A 26,104-nucleotide genomic window follows, 5' to 3' on the forward strand; every position below is an offset into this window, starting at 1 on the left:
TGAGCAGTACAGAGCTACAATGCCAGGGATGGAAAGTCCCTGCTTTGAGAGCTACTATTAATTGAATTTCTCCAAATCTTGTAAAAACCACACTTTTGTGCAATGACCTTTGCCACCATAAAGGCAATCAGTAGAAAGAGGAATTTGAGGGATAGCTGGCTCTATTTATAAACACTGCCAAGCCCTGAACGGGCAAAGCAAAACCCCGCTCTGCCTCAGTTTCCCCCCCTCCCCCGCTAATGAGGCTCCGTTCTCTTTCCTGTGGCATTTTGGGTTGCCAACGCCCTGAACACCTTGTCCCCGGAGAGAAGTGACTGTCACGTCCCCTCCAGCAGGTGCCACTTCCTCATGCCTGTGGTGGTGAGAGCTCCCGTTGCTGAACAACCGAGCGGGGCCGTTGGCCGAACCCCGCGGCCCCCACACGCCGAGGGCGCCGCGCTCCGATCCGGGCCGGCCTTCGGGGCGCCGGAACCGCTTTTATTTAAGAAATGCGCTAAAAACGGGCTCGTTAACTCTCTCGCTACCACACCAACCCCCCAGCGCTGAGGATGCGGGTTGAATTTCCCACCTGCTGTGCCGGCAGTGTAAATCCCTTGTCGGGCGGGGGAAGGGGAGGCTGTGAGGGGAAGCTCAGCGCCCGCGGGAGCCGCGGCCGGCGGGAGCAGCGGCGGGAACCGGAGATTGTTCCCGCTGCTGGACAACAGCCAGCCGTCACCTGTAAGGCCGTGCTTTGCCTTCTTTCAACACGCTGCTCAGACGGTAGCGAGAAAAAGGCTTTTTGAGATATTTTCTTCTTCTTTTTTTTTTTTTTTTTTAATTTATTTTATAAAGTTTAAAATGGTTTAATAGAAAGGTATGGATGCTAACTGTGAGCTAAAGCAGGGAGCACAGCGCCTGTGGAAAAGCAGGCCGCATAACTCTCTGAGTCTCGCCTGAGAAAGTGGCCTGGGAAATCATAAGGAGGAATTAAAACAATCCTCAGAGATAGAAGAGAGCCTTGCAGGTGCTCTTTGCCGGTTTCTTGTTTTCTTGCAAGAGAAGGTGGAGGGGTGGTGAACCCCACTGACCAGTGATAGTGAAGTGTTAATTCACTGACCAGTAAGAGTTTTACCTTTCTGTACTTTCGTGTATCGATCTATAAAAGATCTGAGGTTATAAACCTTATGCTCTCCTGTTCAACTCACAAGAGAGTCTGTGTCGTGCTTCTCACCATTCCAAATAGAGTGACAGAAAGACAATTAGAAGATAGAAATAAAACAAAATGGACAAATACAGCCAGGTGCCTCAGCATTCAGTCAAGAGCACACCTTACTAACAAAGGATTGTCCCTTAAAAACAGAAACTTATTACATATTCATAAATTCTTATACATGATTCAAACATTCTTCTTAAGTTTTAGATGTTCCTTTGTTTAGCTTCAACTCCCTCCCCATCCCCAATAGATCAATCTTCTTGGTTTTGTTAAATCTCACACTCCCTTATAAAAGAGGTTCAATAAATTCTTCCCTTGGAGCACTGGTCACTGCTGTCTTCATCTGGAGAAGATAATCTAAAAATACAGGGGGTATTTCTGACTAACTTTTCTGTCTCTGAGTATATGAACATATATATGTATGTATATATATATATGTATTATACCATTATTTCTAAGTTTTATCAGTAACAGAAATAAAATAAACTATATTAATACAGCAAGGTTTTCTAACATTATACATATAACATTCATTTTAATATTTGCAAAAAGCCAATAATATAATATGCATCTATAACCCAAAACAACCCCTTGGATTCTTTACATTTGACCGGCGTTCTTTTCTTTTTTGTTTTTTTTTTTCTGCTACTTCCTCTTGGATGTGGTGCTGCACCTCACATTTGCACAGGGTCCAGCAGTTTTTATGCAATGCTGTGCATTTATTTCTGTACATTTATTCACTCCTTATCACCCCACACAGCTGGCATGTGGGGTGGATGTATCTATCCCATTTTGCTCTAAGGGACCGTTGATCCATAAAGGGTGAGGGAGCCTTTTTGGTGGGTTTTCAGGAAATAAATAGCATTATTGGGTGAAACACACACATCTGCTCCCCAAGGGAGGTTCCTTTTGGCTCTGGCTGCCCTTAGAATGAGGGGGTGAGAGCTGGCAGAAAGAGCATGGAATGCTGTAAGGAAAGAGATGGATCTGCTTTTCAGGGCGAAAAGGGTTTCCCAATCACACCAGACCAGTGTGGGGAAGCACAAAAGGTGCTGGGTGCTGAGCCTGGACAGAGATCTCACTTATTCTCTCAAGATCCCCTTTATCAGGTATCCCCACAAAACACAGGCAGGCAGTTGTGGCCACGCAGGGAAAACAGAGCCAGAGCTTGGGCACATCCATGGCCAGCAGGACAGGGTGGGTTGTGAAATCCATTGTTGAATAAAAAACCAACTTCTCTCTGGAGCCTGGGGTGGTTTGACAAGGGGAAGACAGATGGGCACACACCAGTCCCTGCGCGTGGCAGGAGCCGTGAAGCGGAACAGGACAGCGGGAGCTGGGGCTGGAGAACCTGCAGGTGCTGGAGAAACAGCTCCCTGCTCTGGCCTTGGTGTGGTTTAGGGGGTTGCAGAGCCCCCAATGTGTGATACCCCTGGCCCCCTCCCCTGTGCTGCATCCTCCCCTCCGAGCTAGAAAGTGGATGCAGGACAGGGGTGGGCTGACATTATTCTTGCTCACATTTCTGTAATTTCCCTTCCTGAGCTCAACCCCCTGGACTCTCCCTCTGCATCGGTTCTGCACAAAAATCGAATTTGTTACCCCCAGTGCAATAAGCCAATTGTGACACACTCAAGAGAGACATTGATTACTTATTTCAGAGGTGCACAAGCCTGGGTGCTCATTTGGATTCACAGATCAAGCCATGAAAACTATCAACACATTTTACTATTTATATATTTTAGCAAACAAAGGAATTTGTGTTAATTTGCTACAAGTTACTTAGTTCTCTTATTAATTATGATTCTATCTTCTATTGGGAAGTTATTCACTTGCTTGCCACGCTAATTAGACGTTCTCTTCTTTTGGGGTGGTGAGTTTCTTGGATCTGCCCCTGCTGGAATTACAGTTGCTCTGTCAGAGCTGATTCAGCCCAATTGATGAGCTGGTTTTATAAGTTTCTTCCTTATCTTGGGGGCTCTGCCAAATGTCCTCGTGGCCTGTAAATTCTGCATTTTTTGTGCCCACTATCAGTAGTACATCCTTCTTCCCAAGCTTTGTTAACCTACCCCTAAATACAAGATAATTTAAAAACGTCAAACCCCTAAACCTTCCAATAAGAAATTCTTCCAATAAGAAATTCTTCCAATAAGAAATTTGTTTTTCTATCACTTATTGGCTATTGGCTGTTATGTCTTTTGCAGATTAAATCTCCTTTATTGTTGATTAGGCTTGAAAGTACACAAAGATCAAACATCAAAGAACATCCTCTCTTAAGAAAATTTTACGCAACAGTGCCACGCTCAGGACGAGAGGACATAGTTTCAAGCTGTGCCAGGGGAGGTTTAGGTTGGAGATGAAGAGGAATTCCTTCACAAAAAATTGTGATTAGACAGTGGAACAGGCTGCCCAGGGAGGTGGTGGAGTCACTGTCCCTGGAGATGTTTAAGACTGGACGTGGCACTCGGTGCTATGCTCTGTTTGACAAGGTGATGCTGAGGCACGGCTGGGACCCGATGATCTCGGAGTCCAAAAGAATTGGTCCTGTTGTTCTGTGACCCATCGCGCCACTCTCAAGATGGCGGCGCAGCCCTCCCGCCACTCCCAACATGGCGGCTCGCGGGGCAGCGCGCACGCGCCGTCACCCCTGCTCGCCCTCGGGCCCTTCTTGTACGGCGCCACTCTCAAGATGGCGGCGGCGCTCTCTGCGCATGCCCGGTGCGCGCCGCCGCGCCCATCATGGCGGCGCGGCAGTGACGGGCCGGGCGCGGTGGGAGCGAGCGGCGGTGCAGCTCCGGCGCGATGATCCCGAGCGAGGAGGTGTCGGCCCGCAGGAGGGAGATCGAGGACAAGCTCAAGCAGGTGGGATTGGGCTTGAGACGCGCTGCGGGCGCTGCTGGGGCCGGGGGCTGGGCCTGGGCCCGCAGCCCCCTGGCGTTGCCGGGGAGACGAGGCTGGGTCTGGAGGTCCTCACCGGGCCTGGGGGCGCCCCGGGACCCCTCAAGGCCCCTCACCCCCCTCCCGGCTTGGGAGCACCCTCAGGTCCCCTTCAAGGCCGGTTTGCAGGCTCGGGGCATCTCTGCTCCCCACTTTGGGCCTGGGCTTCCCCTCTTCATTCTTGGGAAGATCAGTGGGCTCTCCCGTCAGGTTCTCGGGTGCAGCCTGTGAGACCAGCCCTGACAGGCTGCAATTCCCTCTCTGCCTGTGGGCTTTGGGAACTTAAAGCCAGCCCTTGTGGGCTACTGTCGTCCCCTCCACCCCCATCTGTGGACTTTAAAGATTTAAAACCAGCCCTTGGTGGCTGCTTTGCATTGGACACTTGAGTTCTGGGCGGATTTGGAAGGTGACAGTGCAACACCTGTGTTGTGCTCTAGCAGGGAAATACGTGTTCTGAGTCATTGTGCATCTGTGGAAAAGGTGTTAATTTTATATTGTGCTGATGCTTGTGCATTGAAGGGAAACGATGAATTCATAAACCTCTCACTCATTACATGATGTGTCTCCACCTCGGGTTACTTGCTCTGATTTCTGTTAAGAGGTGGTAATATTAAAATGTGGTCGTAGAATCAGTATCAGACCAAACATGGCTTGCAGTAGAGTTTACAAGATTGGCAAAAACCTATGTGTAATGTTTAGTGGCTTAAACCTTAGTGTTCAGAATTTAAGGGTATTTTTTTATCTTACAGGAAGAAGAAACTCTGTCTTTTATTAAAGAGAGCCTTGAGAAGAGTGACCAGCTCACCAAGAACATGGTAGGGAGGTCCTAATGTTGGGCCTGGCTTTACTTTTTGTTAGATTTTTAGGTTTATTAGTTTCCAAGGCTGTTGTGGTGTCCATCTGAGGAATGTGGAGCAATTAACCAATTTGGGCTTCAGTAACTGGATAAAGGGGAAACTTGAGAAATGCCTCAATACTGAGCTTCTCTCCTGCTCTGCTGAGGGCTCAGATAATCTATTGGCCTCATCTCTGCTACAGTCAGTCCTCTCTCTTGGGGAAAAGGTATTAAGAAACCTCAGACTGGTTTGTGCAATAGCATTGTGTGGTTGCTTTATAATTCAGGTTTTGTTTGGAGTTTTATTTTGTGAATGTTCTGTGTAGAGATAAAAAGTAATTATTGTGTTATAATTGCTCATAAGCCCTCAGTTTATATACCGTGTCCAGTTTTGGTCTCAGTGCTTTAAAAAAGTCATAGAGGCACCACCAGAGAAGTGTGGAAAACATGACATAGGAGACAATCTTGTAGGAATTACCTTTTGGCCTAGAAAAGGTGTCTGAGGCACCCTTTTATGAGCTTGCTGTAGTTTTCCATCTGTCAGAAACGCTATCACAATCCTCTTTAGAAAACCAAATATCTGTGGTGGAGAAGAAGGTTCCTACTAGAGTGGTCCTTGTGCAGCTCCTATTTGAGTCTCAGTGGTGTGGAGCAAAGGGACTGGTTTGTGCTTTTATTGCTCTTTTTACATGGGGCACCTCCAGGCAGTTCCTGTGGATTTAATTTTTTGTAGACTATCCTGTGAATAAAATTTTGCTTTTCCTTTATGCTGTCTTGGAACATTATCTTCACTCTTTGCAAGCATTTAATTTGAGATTGGCCCATCCATATTTGGCAGGTGATCTGTTTTGTGATGGTTAATAAAAATCAGGATGTAGAGGGATGGAAACAGCTGCTAAGGAGCCATGGCAAATTAGTAGCAGAGCCCAAAAAGAAAAGCTGAAGTTCCCTGACTTCCCTGCTCTAACTCTTACCCCAGTCCATAGGAAGGAAGTCCACAGCTGTTGGTTTCTCTCTTGGTGTGTAGGTTTCAATCCTCTCCTCCTTTGAGAGCCGTTTGATGAAGCTGGAGAACTCCATCATCCCTGTCCATAAACAGACGGAGAACCTGCAGCGCCTGCAAGAGAATGTGGAGAAGACCCTGTCCTGTTTGGATCATGTCATCAGCTACTATCATGTGGCCAAGGACACAGAGAAAATCATCAAGGAAGGGTGAGTTGAGCAGATAGATCCTGCTGGGAGCTTCATCCTGTTGGATTTTTGAGATAGAGGTAGGGGAGCTGACTCCATATATCCATGCTTGGTACCCTTCCCATCCATCCTTTCCTTATCCCCAGTCCATGCTGACTTGACCTTCAGCTATTTCCACAGGGCAAAGACAGCTCAGACTCTGCATTGGGATCTCTTCCAGATCTTGCAGAGGTGCTGCCTTAGCAATCTCCATGAGCACTGATGTTTCTGTTTTCCTGTGCCCTTTTCCCAAAGCTTTTCCCTGGCCATTGAGGTTGTCACTGCATCCAGGATGTACCAGAACTGTTCTGGAGCCTCCTTGTCTGGCAGGATGTTGGATGGCTCTTGTCTGGGGTGTGCAGTTTCCTCTGCCTTCCCATCAGGGCCTGTCTGGGAGAGGAAAGCAAGGCTGAAAGTTGTGTGCTGCTCCATCATCAGTACTTCTGCACTTGCTGTGTGGGCTGGGTATCCTGCTTTGGCACTGAGTGCAGAAAGAAGAGAATTCCATGATCTCCTCCTAGCTGAAGAAAAGGGGATAGAGATTTCCCTTGTTATTTTTATCCTGAGTCTGGTCTGGTGCTTTCTTGTTACTTTGTTTGTTTGCTTGCTGGGGCACTACTTTTTATTTCTGGTTTTTATTTTTAGCCCCACAGGGAGGTTGGAGGAATACTTGAATTGCATGGACAAAATCCAGAAGGCAGTGGAATACTTCCAGGACAACAATCCAGACAGCCCGGAGCTGAACCGTGTGGTGGGTCATGAACCTGGAACCTGTGGATGAGAGGGGGACAGACACAGCCCTGCTGCTTGTCCCCTGCTGGGAGAGGCTGTTGGTTTTCTGTGGGGGGAAGGTGTTTGGGCACAGCTGAAGGAATGATTGCTTTGGCTTCTGTTTGAGCCTGTACTGGGCAGCATTTCTGCTCCTGGCATTTTGCTCTCTGTCTCTTGTGCCAGGAGGAGTCTGAAAGCAGCTCTTGCACCTGTGCAGGGGGAGTTGATTGAACCTCCTCCTGATTAGCTCTTGTGAGTGCTTCAGCTGCTTGAGCAGAATGGGTGATCTGTTTAAATCCCACTTGAACAACTCCCAAGAATTTTTTTAATTTAATTCACTTTAAAAGTCTTTCAGATACAGGCGTGGTTGGAATTTGAAGCCTGCAGTACTTGACAGTGGTTAGGAAGGATGTTCTTATGCAAAAATACTCATGACTGACTGATTACAGAAGTCCTGTTCTGCTTCTGTCCTGCTGTTTTGTGCCAGAAATCCCTCTTTGAGCGGGGCAAGGAATCCCTGGAATCGGAGTTCCGCAGCTTGATGACACGACACACCAAGCCAGTGCCACCCATCCTCATCCTGGACCTGATCAGTGGGGATGAGGAGATGGACACACAGGAGGAGATGTCCCTGGAGCACCTCCCAGAGAGTGTCCTGCATGACATCATCCGCATTTCGGGCTGGCTGGTGGAGAATGGCAGGAATCAAGGTGGGTGGTGCTGCCTGCTGTTTGTTCCCTGTGGGCATCTGGCAGCACTGGCAGGATGAGTGATGCCTTGGTGGCACCTCTTAGCTGAGTATTTCAGTCTTTCCAGCACCTGAAGATTCTGCTTTTCTTTGTAGTGAGACTGAAGCGATGGTTTGTCAGTTGAACAGAATGAGCTGTGTAAACAAAACACAAATTATGTCAATGCAAAGTCTGTCCTGTAGCAAAAATCCAGTGCACTTGCACCTGTAATGCCTTCAGATGAAGCTGCAGCTATCCAGTGCTCAGGTTTTATAAATGTGTATAAATGTATAATTTTTATAAATGTATAAAAGACACTGGGCACTTATTCTCATTTGGGAAATATTTATGACCAGAACCCATTGTATGAAATGTGACCAAGGGCAGGGGAAAAGCAGCACAGACTTTCTTCACTCTGTACATGTCTTTCCTTTCCTGTTCTGCAGGATCAAGAACTGCCTAGTGCTTTATAGTCCTTTATTAACTTTTCCTTCAGGATTGAGTGACTTTGTAAACTTGTACAGGAAATGTGAACTTTCACATTCATGCAGCTCCAAGAATCAGCCCCCACTTCAATGATTTTCTCCTGAGGGGGGGATTACTGTGCCTACCAAATATCAGGAACATCCTTAAAAGCTTCTTAAGAATTTTTCCATGATCAAAGGCAACTCATGCATATAGAGCATATTTTATTAGTCAGCTTGCATTCTGCTTTCAAATCACAAGCACCTCATTAAATTCCTGAGTGCCCTGAATCCTGAAAAGTGTGTAAAGTCTCTCATGCTGGAAACGGAGCACTTGAATTGACAATGTCTTGCACAAATATCTCCTGTCAGTTCCAACACTTGGTAGTGGTGGAATTAATGTGTGTGGTGTGAGGGCTGGGAGATTGCAGGGGAAGGAAGAAGAAGTTTTTGAAGAAAATAGGAGAGGCTCTGAGAGGGAGGGATGCTGACTTGGGGTCCCACACCAGTGCTTGCAAGTCCCTGGAGAGGCACAAAGTTTCTGCTTTACCATATAGTGTACCCTGTGTGCTTATAATCTCATTTTTACCTTGTCTCCTCAGATTTCATGACAGTTTACTTCCAAATCCGCTCTGTGCAGCTTGACCGCTCCATCAAGGGGCTGAAGGACCATTTCCGTAAGAACAGCTCTTCCTCTGGGGTGCCATATTCCCCTGCCATTCAGAACAAAAGGAAGGACACCCCCACCAAAAAACCAATCAAGAGACCAGGTGAGTCCCTGAGGAGGGATCACTGCACTAGGTATTAACACATCTTCAGGTCTTCTCATTGCTGAGGTATCTCTGTGTCTAAAATGTGTTTTAGGACATTTAGGTGAGATTTTGGAGGTAAGCACTTCTCTGCTCTGGATTCAGCATTGGGATTACAGACTCTGTCTGTCTGTCAAGCCATCAGGTCTGTTCTATGGGTGCTGTAAAGGGAGCAGAGAGGCCCTGTGTACAGGGAGAGGAAAGGCTTTAACAAAGGAGATGAGTAAAAAAAGGCATGAGGGGGCTGTAGAAGGATTTAATCTGAGAACACCTCAGATCAAATCCTCAGCCTTGGCATATGGAATATAGCCTGTGACACAGCAAATAGAGAGCTCATATCTGATAAAACACCTCATATCAGTCATTAGCTATGAATAAATTATTATTGTGCTAGAAAGCAAGAAGCCCCCAGGAGCTGAGATGGGGATTAGGTAGGTACTTACAAAAATGAGGTACAACATTGTGTGAAGTTTAGAAGGGCTCTTAAAGCTCTTGCTTCAGCCTGTGTAGGGAAGAGCTATGAAGAATGTGGCTGATGGGTTATTCCTCCTCTCCTCACAATGCAGTTTTGCTGCATTTGGTGCTGCTGGTGACGTTGGTCACTCTGGAGTTTGTGAGTGTAGGGCTGGGGTTCCCATCTCTGGAATGTGCCAACTAGTGGGAGCACAGCCAGGAGGGACAGCAAAATCCAGCACAGGGATATTGATCCTCTATGTCCCAGCACTCTGATCCCTCCTCTGTAACAGTCATCACATCAGAAAAGTTTCTATTTCTGTAGGTTTACCTGGCCAATACTCCCCTATTTTGTCCTGTGTTATCCAAATAGTCTTAGTGGGTTCAGGAAAATAATAAGAAATGTGGGTAGGGACTGAGGATGGGTGGGATGGGGAAAGGGAGGAAGAAGAAATACCCATTTTAATTGTGTTGTGTTTATTTTTATAATCCTGATGTGAATGCAGTCCTCATCCCAGGTAATGTGTGTCTATGTGTGTGTGTGCTGGCCCTGGTGCTCACTCTCTTCACTTCTGTGTGTGGAGAGGCTTTGCTGGGCCTCTTCTTGCTACAGCAGAGGGTGTGCCTGGGATATTTGGAGAGGGAGGGCTGCCTGGGGAAGGCTGTGGCATCCAGACATCACCTGTGTGGTCTTCTAAAATCAATCTGTGCCATTGCTGCTGTGCTCTGGAGCTGTCCCTGAAAGCTGGTGGAATTGGTTTGTGAATTTCAGTGAATTTTCCTCTGACAACAGAGAACCACCTGATAAGGCTCAGAGGCACTGAAAGGTGCTGGTGGGGATCTGTAGTTCAGCTATGGGAAGCTCAGGTCGAAGATGCTTCAGATTCGGTTGACACTTCTCAGTTATCACCTGATTGTGAAAAGATTCCTGTGTTTTTGTTGCTGTGAATTCAGCATGGTCAGCAAACATTTCTGAGCAGCCTGACAAATGACAGTATCTCCCTTGTGCTCTTAGGTAAAGAGTTGGAGATGTGGGAGATTTTTTTTTTTATGGGCAAATTACTGAAAAGTCCTAGGGATGTTTTAAAAGAGTCTCAGATCTTGGATGCTCTCACAGAGAGGAGCCCACACAAGTTCCTACAAACAGGACTCCTCCAAAGTGGATGCATTTGGGCATCCAGAATTACTTGGCATGAGGAAAGTCTCAGCTGTAGATATACCAGAAGATTTTCATGTCTTTATATCAGTTCAATTGGATTTTGTGTGATGGAGCAGGTAGAGCACGGTCTGAATGCACTTATGGAGCTGATGGTGCATGAAGGAAAGTGTCTCAAGTGATCCATTGGGTTATTGTGATGTCAGGAAAAAATAGTGCTCATTTGTCTCCAGTCTTCTGTGAAGCAGAGAGAGAACCAGACTGTAGCTCTTGAAGGGCAGTGAATGTTGAACCTCATACACCAGCCATCTCTTATGACTGCTGAATTGTACTTAAGTGAAATTAAAAACTGAGAAATACAGAGTCTTCAGGCAGAGATTCACTGTTTTTTCTGCAGTTCCATTACCTTTCAAGTACAGCTCTTGAGGTGGAGGTCTCACACCATCTTTTGCACTGGCACAGTGTCTCTCTTCAGAGCAACATTATCTGGTGGTGTTTGTGTGCCCTGGGTTTAGCCTTTGTTCCATTTGGACAAAGGCATTTTTTCTGTTCTATTACTTTATTTCAGTAAGTAAAGCCAAGTTCTGTCAATCTGGGTTTCAGACAAGGGGGTTTTCTGACAGTTCCACCAAGAGACTTGATTTCTGTGGTCTATGAAGAAGAATATCCCAGTGCACACCCCAATGCACACTTTAACGTGTTGCAAGGGGTAAATAACAAACTAAATCTGATATGCTATAGCTTTTTTTTTTGCCACAAAACAAAGCACAAGAGAGGCTAAAGGGAAGGTGGGGTATTAGGGGTAGGGTAACAAGGCAGAGATAGCTCCAAGGACTGTGTTGAATTCTAGAGAACATGCTCCATATCCATATGTTGTTTTAGAGGGTCTTCATCTCTCTGTTCCTGTTTTGTCTGTTGATGTACTCTGTACTGTCTCCTGTTGTTACATCATGCAGTTAAAAATCTGACTGCTGGAGATGCTTCTTAAGCAGAGTTGTCTCCTCTTAAGTGACACTTGACAGGTCAAGTTGAGCTGATGATTTGTGGGCTTTTTCTGGTTTTAGTTTGCTGTTTGGAATGTCAGCACTCCCTCTCAGACAGCAAGTGTATTCAGGTTCCAAAATCATCCTGCTGCAAACATGTGTATAAAATAAAGTCTCTTTGTGATGCCTGTAGACTCTGTGCTCCCATTTGGCTTGAGTGCAGCAGGCAGCTTAGCAGCTCTGCACTTTTGGGGAAGGATGGAGACACCTGGCCTAGCTGCCTACAAAAGCCAGAGGGCATTGTCTGGTTTCATGCAGATTCCTGCAGCTGGTGCTTGGGAAAAAAGGATGTGTTGCCCTCCTGCTTGGACAGAAAACTCTCCAAGTTTCTGAGTTGCATTTGCAAAAAATGTCTCATGCATGCCCAAACCCTGCTCTGTGGGACAACTGGGCTGCAGAAGCAAAGGTTTCAGGTGTTTCTTGACCTTTGGAGGCTCTTTTCAGACTTCACGGGAGCTCCTTTCCAGTTTCCTTACAGCTCCAGTGACGTGGTACCTAAGGCAGGTTGAGTGGCAGAATAAAAAGCCCATTCCTGTTTCCCAGACTGATCACTGCCTGGCTTGAATGTGATGTTTTCATTAGTAGCTGAACCAGAGTCCCATTTCGTTAGGGAGCTGCTTAATAGGGGAAAACAATCCTGGAACAAAAGAGTTTGGCTTTCACCAGAATCCATTAAAGCCTAATTATGATGCCAAGTCAGAGGGATCCAGCAGCACTGAAGTGATGCCCCTGGACACTGAACACTCTGTGTGTGTCAGTAAACACAGGTAATTGTGCTTATGCAAATAAAATGCAGCATAATCAGCTCCTGAAATTGAGAAAAATAGGAAGAAAAATTGAAAAAGTGAAGAAATCATCAAGGGTGGGCTTTGAAAACATCCCCTGCATACCTGTGGAGTGACAGCCTGTTGACAGCAGCAGCAGTTGTACTGTCTGCTTGGTTTTCACACTAATTCACCCTCTCTTTTTATTCCTTTGTATTTCCCCTCTCCCTAAATGCTTGCAAATGGGAAAGATGAAAGAACAGGTGGAAGAACAGTACTTGAGTTGAACTGCTCTGCAGCTGCTGGGCCATGGGAGCAGCAGTAAGGAAGGGCCCTCCTTGCCCAGAGGAGCTTGCTGTTGTGCCCAAGCTCTTGAGGCTTCTGGAAGCAGCTAAGAATAAAGTGGAGATACGGGGTGTGAAGAGCATCAGGAGGCTTGGGAGAAGAGGCTTGGGAATATTTGATCATATGGCAGAAGCTTGAGAGCAAATGCATCAGCCAGCAAGGGTGTGAGACTTCCCATTGCCCAGGTGTGGGTGGACAGGGGAGAAGTTTCCTGCTAGAAGAAAGTGTTCCATGGATATGACTCTTCTATTTCTTTACAAAGTGGTTAAGAACACTCTAAACTGGTAGAAGGACAATATTACCAGTGAAATATTACAGTTTGGGAACCATGTTCTGTCATTTAGTAGGTGCACCAGGTTAAGGCAGTTCAGTAATTCATGGAGAACTTCTCTCTCCTGTTCTCCCCCACTGTCTGGGTGACCGTAACTTTCCTTTCCATTGCCATAAATCCCATTATGGGATGAAGCTGTCCTGCAACCCAGGATGTTATTCCAGGGGTGTGCAGCAGTGTGTACTTGGGTTCCCTTCAGCATTTGGGCAGCCAGCACTCATTTCCAGGCTGCACTGCGGCTCACAGTTGGTGGTGGAAGTAGGGATCTTCTGCATGTGTGAAGTATTTATTACTTTATTGTGGAAGAACAATTCTTAATTTTGGCAGCAGAATTTTTATGTTTTTGGCTTCTTCATTTACTCACCCTGGTTCTGTTTCATTTGGGTCTCCTATAGAAACCCCTTCCACATTCCCAAAACTTCCAGTTCCCTGTTGTGCAGGCAACAGCAAAACTCTGCTATGAGAGGGTGTCGGTGTGCTTGTGATAATTGTGGCTTGTTGCATGACAACTAACCTTTTAATGTGGAAACACTGCCTAGGCTTCAGTTGTCACATTAATGCTTTGTTTTGTGCTTTCCAGCTGTATATCCAGCACTGCCTTTTGTTCAGTTCTGTCTGGTTTTTGTGTGTTTAAAGTATAAATCTTTTAACCCAGTGTTATTTTTTTTCCATGGTTTTAATTGATTTGCAGTTCTTTAGAAGAGAAGTGTCTTGGGGATTAGGGTGGCTTAGTGCAAGTTACACATGGGTGGGCAGCATCCACTATTTTGGGATTCCTGTGATGTGAATTGCTACTGCAAAAAAAGCCCAGAGGTTGTTACCCCTTTACTGCTTCCTGTACCATTCCTTGTCTTGGCTCTGGGGCTCCTGATGGCTCTTTATTGATTATGCTCAGAAAATACCCCTCAGAAAGGCACCTCTTACTAAGTGACTGCAGTTGTGGCTCCAGGAGCAGGAAACATGTTGCCAGACAGAAATTGTCCATATGCAAAGCCCTGCTTCCATAGCTGAGGAAAAGCAGCAAATCTTGTGTGCTTGGATGCAGAGCACCAACTTCAATAGACCCACTACAGAGAAGGGAGCTTCATGCCTTCCCTTCTCTGGTTGTGTTTACCACCCAGCCATACCATGCTGTGTCTCCAAACTGATTCTGTATCCCTGGCTGGAATTTATGCCCCCAGCCTCAAAGCAGGGAAACATTCTGGAAATGCCATTGTATCTGCACACTTGGAAATGAGTTTGGGGTTCACGTTCCCGTGCTGAGCATCCTCATTGCTGCCCAGCATCCTCTTGCTGGGCCCAGGTGACTTGCTGGTGGAGGGCTGGTGTTCTGGGTTTGTTTTCTTTTACTCATTTTCTAGGTTTTCTTGTCTTTTCTCTCTGGTTCTGGTGACAGGCACAATCCGTAAGGCTCAGAACCTTCTGAAACAATACTCTCAGCATGGTCTAGATGGGAAAAAGGGGGCCTCTAACCTCATTCCTATGGAAGGTAATCACAGCTCAAGCTACTTCACCCTTGACTTTCTCTGTGTATCAGCCTTGCTTTCCCAGGTGGGGCTTCCATTACTTCAGTGCTTGGTGGACAGCACTGGATTGGGGAACCAAGGAGACACTGGAGGGCCAAATTTATTTTTTTTTTTATTCATTCTATTTATTCAGAGTTTACTATCTGAATTTCAAAGTCTCCATAAGCATGAGTAGAAGTTGTGAGGAATGTTTCCTTAACACTAACCCACCCTAGCCACCTGGGTAATGGAAGCTCTGCTGACATCTGCTTGTGGTGTTCCTGTTCTCTATTCTTTTTGCCTGGACTTTGAGACATTCAGTTTCCTAGTGACCTTTCCAAACCTGGTGCTGAAGTGTTGGACCACAGGTAGCTCAGTGCATTGTGCCTGTACTTCTTCTCTATGCAGACCTGCCTAAATGGTTGTCTCATGTTTTCTGACCTCTGCTCCTAGAGGTCGTGCCTGAAAAAGGAGAAGATGCTTCAAAGCATCTCAAGACATTCCTGCCTCCTGCTATGAATCCCTCCTAAGCAGATCTTTTCAGCACCTCTGCTGTAGCCTGCTAAACCCCAGATGGTGACTAACATCACTCATGTGGGGGAAGTCTTCATGCTGAGCAGCAGAGGGGCTTTAAATCTGGATTTTTAATGGCTGTGGGTAAAAATTGGACTCTGATGCCTGCAATCCCATTTAGAACATATGGCAGGAGGTTCAAAGGACTCTCGTGGTCCAAGAAACAACTTAACTCACACTTCTCATCAGGTTTCAAAGGGTTGCTACTGCTACATAACCCAACAAAAGGATTTGGTCAGGAAGCATTCCCAGGACTGTAGGGAAAAAGCTATCCACCAGATCAAATAAGCCAGACTTGAAGCAGCTTCCAGCCAGAGTGAGCATCCTTGCTGTGACCACCCAGGATAAATTGCGCCTTCTGTTTGTGCCGGCTGCCATCTCACTAGGTCATGAGCATGACTTACGCGTTAAGCACCTTTCCGATGCCCTGAGCGACAAGCACGGGCTGGCTGCGGGTAAGTACCGGGTTGGCACTGGGAACCAGTTGGTCCCCCCTGCTTCCCAGGGTGTTCCACTGTCGTGGTGTAGCCAGGGCTGTTCCTCTCTGTGGGCAGTCCTGAAGCATGAGCCTCCTCAGGCTAAGAAGTTCTGGCTCTTCTCAGTAGAATTCACTCCTACTAATCACACCCCCCACAAGCCCTCAGACAAGGAACCCAACTTTGTCCAACCAAAGGTCACCATGCTGGGGGACATTTTCCTGTAGGTGGCTGCTGGCCTGTTGGGTGCTGAGGCAAAGCAAGCAGGAAAGGGATCAGTGCAGCACACGCTATAGTCTGTGTCCTCTGCTGACCAAAACTTTTGAAATATCAACCCAAGGGACCTGTCAGCATAGGGAAGAATTGGTTCTTTTTCCATCAAAAGTCTCTGAGAGGTGAGAAGCAGCAGCCTATAACTTAGAGAAGGCCTCTCTGTGTCATCTTGCTGTCTTGCAGGATGGGGTCTGTGTCTGTCCTGCAGACACATCCATCAGTGTTTGGCATGAGTTGGTGCTGTATCACTTCTCATGCCTACCATGTAGGATCTTTGATGGACCTTTGACTGAGACATTCATATTCTAGGACTCAGATATTTGCAGCATTGTGTGGCAGATAACTCACCTAGCTGTGCTGATATTTCTGCTTCATAGGATGTAAATGTTCATCAGCCTGGTTTTTATCTTTTTTTCTGCAAGTGGGAAAAAGCTGCCTTCCAGGACAGCCTTTATTTCCCAGAAATGTTGATGCCAAATGGCAGTTCTTCATCTGCATGATGGATGGAGATAAGGAATTCTAAAAATACCAGCAGAGATGTTGAATAATTCACCTCAGATCTTCCTGAGTTTAGTACTCTGTGTTCAAGCCCTTGATTAAATTTAGTCTGTATCCCAGAAGAGCTCCAAACTTCCCTTCTGTCACAAGGCTGGGAAGAGGTGGTGCCCTGATGTGAATTTCCTGAACTGCGGGTGACTTTTCCTGCCTCCTGCAGGGTACTCAGAGATTCCCACACACAAACCCAGGGCAAGACTGATGAGAAGATGATTTTTGTTCTCACACATGGATGGGTGCAAAGCCAGAACCAACTTTCCCAGAAGAACCTCATGCTCTTTGTGTAAACCAAAGGCATCTTGCCCTTGCAGGGAGGGACGACGTCTTTGACATCGAGATCGACGCGTACATCCACTGCGTCAGTGCCTTTGTCAAACTGGCCCAGAGTGAATACCAGCTCCTGACAGAAATTGTCCCAGAGCACCACCAGAAGAAGACCTTTGATTCTCTCATCCAGGTCAGTTGAGTCTCTGTGCTTGGAAGGGATGCTGGCTTGTCCTCCAGGATCCGTTGAGGGAACCATGGTCTGCACAGAGCCTGGAGAACAAGTGTTCAGAGTCCCTCACTGATACCACAAATGGCACATCAGCCAAATGGTCATCTGGAATGGGTGTCCTGCACTGAGCCCTTTGTGCTGCCTGGCACAAGTCCTGTTCCTTCCTAGTGAGTCTCTGGCTTTGTTGCAGGAGTCACTGGATAACTTGATCATGGAGGGTGATAACATTGTGTCAGCTGCCCGGAAAGCCATCATCCGACATGACTATTCAGCTGTGCTCACAATCTTCCCCATCCTCAAGCATCTCAAGCAGATGAAGCCAGAATTTGACCAGGTCTTGCAGGTAAATGTGATGAGATTGAAGAGGGTGCTATGGGTTGCATAATCTGGAGAACTTTTTGAAATGGGTTATCACAGTGGCTTTGAGCAAAGCCATGCTGCTTCTGTCCCCGAGCATGGACTGCAGTTACACGAGTGCACCTTGCTCCTTTCTGAGCTGGTGAACCAGCAACTCAGCATCTCTCAGCAGCAGCTCTTTTCAGTTCAAGTCCCAACCCTGATGGACCACCATGGCATCTTCCCTTTCTGCCTGGAGAATGTGGGATTTCGTGGGTTGATGGTGCTGTAAATATTCTTCTGGCATATGGGGAGCTGAGAATGAGATGCTGGGGTGGAGGTTGAGGGAGGGTAGGTGCTGGGTGGAAGTTCAGATACTATTTGTTTTCCTTTTCTAATCTATTGTGTGACTATTCTAGGGAACTGCAGCAGGCACTAAGAACAAACTGCCAGGGCTGATCACATCCATGGAGACCACTGGTGCAAAGGCACTGGAAGAGTTTGCAGACAACATTAAGGTAGGATTATCCTCAGTGGTCTCTGATCAGGCTTGGAAGAGAGTTTTGCAGCAAAACCCCTAGTTCAGATTTCAGCTTTCCATGAGACCACGTAGTTTCTGACTGAAGCAGGAACTTGCTGGATTGCTTGGGACAGTCAAATAGCAAATTCTTGGTGCTGGTTTCAAACACAGAAGGCCTTTTCCTAAGGTCCTTAACAGGCGTGCTACAAGTAATTTGACATGAGCATCCAGGCTTCTACAGATACCAAGTCTATCTCAGAATTAATCCTATTTAAAAAGAAAGGAAAATTGCTGCCTTGAAAATTTTCCAGGACTCATGTTTAGCTGTTCCTTTTTAAGGTGGGCTTGGTGAATGGTAGGTGAGTGAAGGTGTAATGGTCACAGGCTGAACAGAACCCTGACGTTCTGAGTTGCTGATGCCTGGCAGCTCTGCATTTTGAGCACCAGGAGATGGCACTGCAAGTGCTGGGCCTGAGGGTGTTGGGAGTGGCTGGATGAAGAAGCCTTCAGCTCACTTGTAGCAGCAGTTGTATTGTAGGTGTCTCCACTTACATGCTCACTTTATGTCTCTCTCTTCCCTTTTTAGAATGATCCAGACAAGGAATACAACATGCCAAAAGATGGGACAGTTCACGAGCTCACCAGCAATGTATGTGATGATGATTTGAACTATCCTTTGTGGAAAACAGCTTCTGAAGGAGTTTTAAAAACAGCAGTAGGGAAACTTCTTAAATTAAGGTGTCTTGGCATTAACAATTACACAATTACCTGGTTTCCATGGCAGGATGAGCTGGTGACCCCTGCTCAGCCATGACAGGACTGTGTGGGGAAAACTCAGCAGTTCAGAGGAGTGTAGTGATTTGTTTCTTGAATGCCTGTAAGTGTGGGGGGACACGTGTTTCTTCACGACCCTTAATAGCAAAGCACAGGAGATGTAATGTTGGTTGCTCCTAAATTCCCTCCCTTGCTTCCAGGCCATCCTTTTCCTACAGCAATTACTGGATTTCCAGGAGACAGCAGGTGCCATGCTGGCATCACAAGGTATGTACATGCATGGGTCTTGCTCAGGCATGCAGTTCCTTCATCAGATTCCCTGGACATCTTCCCTGAAGTAACCAAACCTCAATATGCACTGTGAGCTTGTTCTCCTGTCCTTCACCCTGTGGTTTGTCTTGTCCTCCCATCTGCCTTGACCACATAGTTGATTATCTGGAGAACTCCAAGGGATGCAGAGTTCCCTGCAGGCCTTCCACATATGTTCCTGGCAGGTACAATGAGGATAGTATTTACTGCTGGTTGCTCTGAGAGAGGATTCCTGGGTCATTTAGCTCCAAGTCTGGCCCTGGCCTGGTGCTGTGTGACTGTACTGGAGTGAGGGTGGCTGCTCCAGCTTGGCTGTGTCGTGAACAGCGTCATCCTCTGCTCAGGGTACAACAGCAGCAGCAAGAATCTCCTCAGATTCAAGACATGGGCAAGCTAGGGCTCTGGAGCCATTTGTGCATCCTATCAGAGAAACAAGTTTTAGTTCTGCTCTCCAGACTGCTGAGGAGACTCACTGCAGAAATAAATGCATAGATCAGAAGCTGAGAGCTGCTCATGTAGCAAGGTGGTGCTGCTTATCAGCTGGAGTGAGATTCTTGGTTCTGTGCAGAGCAGCTGAAGCTCCAGGCTCTCCAGAGAGCTCTTGGCCTTGGCAGCTTGTGCTTTCAAGGAGGTTGGAATAGAGCAGACTGGAAATCCAGGAAACACAGGGCCCTGAGGAGGCACAGACTGGAGAGGGTTGAAGAGGCCATTAGAAGCAGAGGTAGGAAGAAGCTTAGAGCTTCTTCCAGACTGTTACCTGCAAAGTTCTGTTTGGAAATTTTTGCTAATTCTAAATCAACTCAAATTAAGATGTCTCTGCTTTTGCCCCATCTCCTCTAGCTGCTGCCTTGTGCCTTTTCCACTTGGAAGCTCAGTGTGCTCAGACCCTTCTAGGCCTTGGCTCTCTCTCCTTGGCCAAAGAAGTGAAATTTTTCTTGGAATAATCAACTGTTTCCCATGTTGTCCCCTGAATGGTGATGTCAGCACTGTTTGGAAGTCTTAGAATGCTGTCTGCAGTGAGATCTGTCTTGGCTGATGGAAAAGTCAGCATAGATTTGGGGTAGCTTTGCCTTGAAAGCAGGTTTGGACTGATTTGGAATGAGGTGTTGTGCTAAATACAACCACTGACAATGCAAACAATGTCTCCAGCAGGGGAAGGAGGTTGGACTCTGCCTTTCCTCTGTGATCTCCATTCCATTTGTGGCCTTGGAGGGACTCCTGCCTGCTCTCCTGTGTACCTGCCTGTGGCTGCTCTGTGTTAATATCTGCTTTGTTCACAAAGGAATGGTGGTCTCTAACCTGTCTTTTTGCACTTTTGCATTTCTTTTTCTCTCTCATCCCTCCCCTTTTTTCTCTGCTCTGCCTAATCTCTGTAGTTCTTGGGGACACATACAATATTCCTTTAGATCCCAGAGGTAAGCAAACTTACCCACACCTACCTGTTCATATTGCCTTGGACCCTGGTGATGTATGTTAATTCTTTATCCTCCAGCAGTTGTAAATAAATTAACACATAATTGAAAAGGGAGAAAATGAGAGGGTAAATAATCCTTGCCAGTGGGCTGGAGAGAATAGGGAGGGCTTGTCAGCAGCAGACAATGAGGGATGCCACAAGAGCTGAAACAGGCTCAAGACACTCTGATGGCACTGAATCTCTTTGGCACAGGTAGCAGATTGGCCCAGCTGGTGTCATGCTTTATCCCAAGTGCACTCAGCTCCTTATTGTCCAGCTCCCAGCAACAGGAGCCTCAAGGCCTTTCCCATGGGGTGCTGGTGAGCTCGGACCACCCGAGCTAGGTCTGGCTGCCAAACTCTCTGGAGGGGCAGGAGGAGGTGGCCACCCCACGTGTCTTGTGGGCCCCATGCCCACAAGCCCTCGAGGGCAGAAAGGCATCTCCAGAGGGGCTTGTGCCAGCCTGGAGTCACTGCTGCCTGTAGGGGCAGCCTCCCATGCTGGCACAGCCCTTCCTAGAGCCAGGCAGGCCCTGTCAGCAACCATGGGGATGGCTGAAGCTTTCCAGAGCCCTTCTGCTTGTTTCAATTACTCTTGTGTGCTTGCTGTTAACAGCTCCAGCTCTTTGTTCTCTGATTGCCAGTTTCTAGTGCTTACCAGCCCTTTTCAGGTTGGATGGGGGGGAGGAGTTTAATGACTTTCTGACCAAAAGTATGTTCCCTGAGCACCTGGGAGGAGAGATTTCTGAAGGGTTGCTCCACACTTGATGTGGACACAGGGATGGAGGGTGCAGAGCTCTTGCCCCCTCACCCAGGATGAGCTGCTGACAGTGGGCTCTGAAGCAGGAGCTGATTTTACTGTCACTGGGTGCTAATTCCATAGCAACAGGGATGAGGCTTGTTGGAATAGAGGCAGGCTTACCACACAATCCCCCTCTTCCCAGGGCATGTTAACTGGCCTAAGACTTTCCTTTTCAGAGACCAGCTCCTCAGCCAGTAGCTACAGCTTAGAGTTCAGCAGGCGGCTGCTGAGCACCTACATCTGTGAGTACCCTGCACACCTTTGATGCCTTAGGATTTCAGCTTTAGGATTTTTCATATATTTGTAATCCTGCAGTTCTTCAGTGTATAACTCTAAACCCCATATAAAGTGTTAGCTACTGCTTTCCCATTTTGGTCAGACAAAACAATTCCTCCCCAGGCCTGGGAATGAAGGACACCTCACTATCTCAGGCCCTGAGAAATGTAAACAAAAGTGAGCTGGGGAGGAGCAAACTTGGGGTAAATGACTTCATTACCTGAAGCTGTAATTGGAAGATTAACCCCCAATATGCAAATGGCCCAAACTTATAAAAGTATGAAAACCTGTGACCCATCATCCATTTTTGGGTGTAGCCCCTGGGGGGGGCTTCTTCTGCTTGAGATGTATCTGAAGGCCCTCCAATAAGTATAACTGCTTTTTATTCTCTTAATTTTGTCTAGACTCTGCTTCTAAGTAGCCCCTAGAAGGCATCACTTTCCTACTTCTTCTTCCCTGTCGACACGCCTTCACAGGGCTCATTCCTGGGTGAAGGCTGTGTCTCTTCTCCATGTGATCTTTCCACGTTTGTGCTAGTCTGGGAGGGTCAGACTGGGAGTTTGACTGTTGGAGTAGGACAGGACAAAGCACAGGGCAGCAGCTCTGTACCACAGAGCTGTTCCCTTAAACCATTGTCACCTTCAACCCCATGAAGGCTCCCAGCTGCCAAGGGGGAGTTTAAGAAAGTGAGATCAGTGACTTCTTGTGTTACAATGGAGATCTCAGAAGTCTTCAGCTTGTGAGACCTGAGCTTTAACTGTGGCAGGTTATGGGTGTTCTCTGAACCCAAAGTGCACCTCCATTGCCAAGGCATGGAAGACAGTAGTTTGCGGAGGGGCTCTGGTGACTTGCTGAAGAAAAATCTATGTAAGGACTGTTAAGTGATTGTAGCCTTTGTACAGGCATTCAGGCCTGTGCTGTTCACTTTGCTGTGGGGCCACAGCTTGGTTTGCTTTGTCAGTAATAAGAAGTTTCAGTGCAAAACTTCTCTGTGTTTTTCCCTCTTTAAGGCAAAGTTCTGGGCAACCTGCAGCTTAACCTGCTTAGCAAATCCAAGGTTTATGAAGACCCAGCTTTGAGTGCCATTTTTCTGCATAACAACTACAACTACATTCTGAAATCTCTGGAGAAGTAAGTGTGTGTCTTGAGTCAATCTCCCTCAAGTCCAAGGCTGACTGGATGGTTTTGGAGCAGAGCTCTGCATTGAGAGCATTTACTTGCTAGTTTGTCTCATATCTGCTTTTTCTTCCATCCTTGAAACTGCCTCTTGCAAGGTTTTGCAGTATTATAAACATCACATTACCTGAGAGTGGAAGATAAAAGCATTAGAAAATGCCTTAGGTTTTAAAGAATCCTTTGATCTCAGGAGGATTGAGGATGTGGCTTTGGAAAGTAACTCAGAGTTGCTTCTGTCTCCCAGTTTGCACGTTTCAAGGAGCATTTTGTTCCTTGTGAAAGGCTGAGAGGAACTTTGAAATTCTGCCATCCTGAGAGCAGCCTGGAGAGCAGCTGGCTCAGGTGCTTCCTCAGGTTTCCTGTCCTTCCAGGTCTGAGCTGATCCAGCTGGTGGCTGTGACACAGAAGACGGCTGAGAGGTCCTACCGGGAGCTCATTGAGCAGCAGATCCAGACCTACCAGCGTAGGTCAGTGACATCCTCTGCCTCTCCCTTGCTTTTGTCACCCTGGGAGCTCTTTGGGAGCCAGTGCTGCTGGAGCAGTGGGAGAGATTCACCTAAACCAGAAGTTTGTCTAAAACCAAAGCAGAGTATATTTTTGTTTCCAAGTAATTCATCCAACTTGGGAAGGGATCACTGTGGGAAGTTTTGCGGTGTGTGTTGTCTGAGTTGGCCTTTGGGTGATGACAGAGGTGCTCTGGTAAAGGTGTGAGTAACTCTTTGCTTCTCTCCTATCTCATTGCATATGCAGCTGGTTGAAGGTGACAGATTACATCTTGGAGAGAAACCTGCCTGTCTTTCAACCAGGAGTGAAGGTGAGAGGATTGGCAAAGATGGGCTTGACATGACAGAAGTTGCCAGAAACATCATCTCCTTTGTCATAAAAAATTCTCAAAAACCTTCTTTCTATTTCATGCCAGTATCACTCTGCAGAGTGAACACTGACTGGCACAAGTGGACAGCAGCAGTGCCTTCTGATCTGCCCTGCCCTGGATTCATCCAAGTCTTTTAATCTTTGCCTCCATTCTAACATCGTCACCTGAGCAGATGCCTCTGTTCTGGATTTTCAAAACCCTGAGACCTTTCCTTTCCCTTGGAAAGGGCTGGAAGCATGAAGAAGTCTATTTTATGTCAATTATCCTTGTTAAACCTACTTCAGCTGAATGTAGGGTGTGCTGCTCTTTGCATCTCTCTCCTCACTGCTGTAGGAGAGGGAATCCAAACCAAATACTGGATATTACTGAGGTTGGATGGGGAGTTAGGGGCAAAGATTGGTGTTGGGTATTTATTTCTGGAGATAAAATAAGATCCTTTCCCTCCTTGTTGCAGCTCAAGGACAAGGAGAGGCAGATGATAAAGGAGCGCTTTAAGGTAAGGAGGTGTGGGATGGAGTCAGGACATCCCCTGCTTGATTGGGACTCACAGATCTGCCTGAGGAGGAGACCTCTTGGTGATCAGCAGGGGAGGGAAAGAGCATCAGACTCAGTGTGGAGATTGCAGATGGGATGCTGACTGAGTTTCTCTTTGGACAGGGTTTCAATGACGGGCTGGAGGAGCTGTGTAAGATCCAGAAAGCCTGGGCAATCCCAGACATGGAGCAACGGGACAAAATCTGCCGGGCACAGAAAACTATTGTGAAAGAGACCTATGGTGCCTTCTTGAACAGGTGAGACCTCCTGCAGCACTGTCCTCTCCTCTTTGGGTTTACTGAGATCTTTGGGGCCTTGCATAGCCTGAGCAAGCCACTTTTCTATTGTCCTGTCTTAGCTTCTCTACTTTGCACACTCAGACATGCCCAAGCAGACCTTGAGTATTTGTAGACATCTGCTGTCACCCTGATTCCTTGGTCAGTAAGCACAGAGCCCTGAGCAACCCTGGGCTGTTGATGTAAAACCTGTGAGGCCAGTTGTAACCAGGTCACTTGCTCTATACAGGATATTCTGTCACATTCAAGAGGGGTGTGCTGGAGTGGAGCTGATTTGTGACAGAGGAGGAGCCAGTGGATCTCTTTGCTGTGTTCCAGTTGTTTGTCACCTCTTTTCTTTTGCAGATATGGCAACGTGCCCTTTACCAAGAACCCTGAGAAATACATCAAATACCAGGTGGACCAGGTGGGGGAGATGATTGAGAAGCTGTTTGACACATCAGCATAAATTTCCAGCTGTTGTGAACTCTCCAGCTGCCAAGTACAAGCCAGTGCTCTCTCAGCAACCCTTGGGACTCCCTTCCCTTCTCCCCTGCCCCATTGTGGTGGGCAGGGTGTTATACTTGTATTTATCAGATTTATAAACCTGTGGAAACACTAAGTCCTGACTGTCTTTGCTCTGGATCCATGGGATAAAGCAAAGTCTACCCTGTGGGCTCCTGTACTGGCACATCCACCTCACCTGGGTTTGTGTTAATGCCTTAATGTGCAGCAGACATGAGGAGTGTGTTTAAAAACAAAAGGAAAGAAAAATACACAACAAAAAAAAAACCCTGTATAGGTGTAGCACCCTTCTGTTAAGGGCAGGAGGCTGTTTGCTCCAAATGGTGCCACCTGCTTCCCTGATGGGTTTTGGGGAATCTCAGTTCTGTAGGATCCCAAATTATTTTCACATTGTTAATCTCAACTGTTACTTCATTCAGTGGTAGGGCTCAATGCTGATTCTGGGGGTTTGGGGGTGCCTGGCAGGGCTGCAGTCCAGTCACCTACAAGGGTGTTTCACCCCAAACCCAGACCTGTGTCAGTGCTCTGTTCCATGTGAGGGTGATGGCAGGGCCTGGACCTGTGACAGAGCAGTGGAAGCAGAGGGAGCTCCATGGTGGCCTGGCTGTGTGCTCCTCTTTATTGACCTGAAGCAGAGCAAATGTTCCCACAGCGATTTCCACTCAATGCCTTCCTCCCACCCCTGTTTTTCTTTGTCTCCTGTCTTCCTAAATCTGATGCATCTCTTCCCTGCAAGCAGCCAAGCCCATTTGCTTTGTTAAACCCATGGGCATCACATGAAGAGCAAGTGCTGCTCTCCCATGTGCCTTGGAGCAATGCTGGCAGGCTTTGATACAGACTCTGACACTTTGCACCAAGGGTTTTTGGAGCATTAGAGCACCTGTGTTTTATCTGTGGTCTCTGGCCGGGCATTTCCTGCTCCACTCTCCCTCTCTCCTGCTGCCTGCTCCATTGTTTGCCTGTAACAATTGAAATACAGGGTTTCCATAGAGCGAGGAGCACTCACAGTAGCTGCTGCTTTGCAGTTTGGAGTAAATCCATCCTTTACCTGTGCAGTGTTTACAGCAGTGTTTGCTGGTGTCTGATTAGCCTAGCAGTGGAAGAGCTGTTGGATGTTAGAACCTGGATGTGGCTGTGTCTCCTCAGACAGGCATTACTCAGGTACAGCTCCTGCCCTTTCTGAACCCCTGACCTTCTCTTCCTCAGCCTGGTGTAGCAAATGCCTGAAAAACAGCAGTTTTGACAGGCTCATGCAGCCCAGAGCTGGACCACAGTGTGAGTTCAAGTCTTGACCACTGCACCTGACTGTTTTTATGTG

At 47.1% G+C, this 26,104-nt stretch overlaps 1 protein-coding gene across 18 annotated transcripts; it reads left to right on the forward strand.

Annotated features, from left to right (window-relative positions):
* The first annotated feature begins 399 nt into the window (after window positions 1-399).
* EXOC7 (exocyst complex component 7) lies at window positions 400-24,883 on the forward strand. Of its 18 annotated transcripts, XM_023938562.2 has the most exons (22): window positions 3,849-4,051; window positions 4,876-4,941; window positions 5,989-6,173; window positions 6,837-6,942; window positions 7,450-7,672; window positions 8,757-8,924; window positions 9,923-9,934; window positions 14,452-14,544; window positions 15,520-15,588; window positions 16,749-16,894; window positions 17,124-17,276; window positions 17,689-17,787; window positions 18,376-18,438; window positions 18,764-18,830; window positions 20,249-20,287; window positions 21,303-21,368; window positions 22,413-22,533; window positions 22,950-23,045; window positions 23,329-23,392; window positions 23,907-23,948; window positions 24,110-24,243; window positions 24,628-24,883. In XM_023938562.2, exons 1-22 carry the CDS (start codon window positions 3,992-3,994, stop codon window positions 24,728-24,730), a joined length of 2,175 nt encoding a protein of 724 aa, XP_023794330.1. In that variant the 5' UTR covers window positions 3,849-3,991; the 3' UTR covers window positions 24,731-24,883. The 18 variants fall into 18 exon arrangements, with proteins under 18 accessions (XP_023794344.1, XP_023794343.1, XP_023794330.1 ...); XM_023938564.2 differs by lacking the exon at window positions 20,249-20,287; XM_023938566.2 differs by lacking the exon at window positions 15,520-15,588.
* Window positions 24,884-26,104: the final 1,221 nt, after the last annotated feature.

The sequence above is a fragment of the Cyanistes caeruleus genome, chromosome 19, assembly GCF_971803275.1.
Source record: "Cyanistes caeruleus chromosome 19, bCyaCae1.hap1.1, whole genome shotgun sequence".
Classification (NCBI taxonomy): domain Eukaryota; kingdom Metazoa; phylum Chordata; class Aves; order Passeriformes; family Paridae; genus Cyanistes; species Cyanistes caeruleus.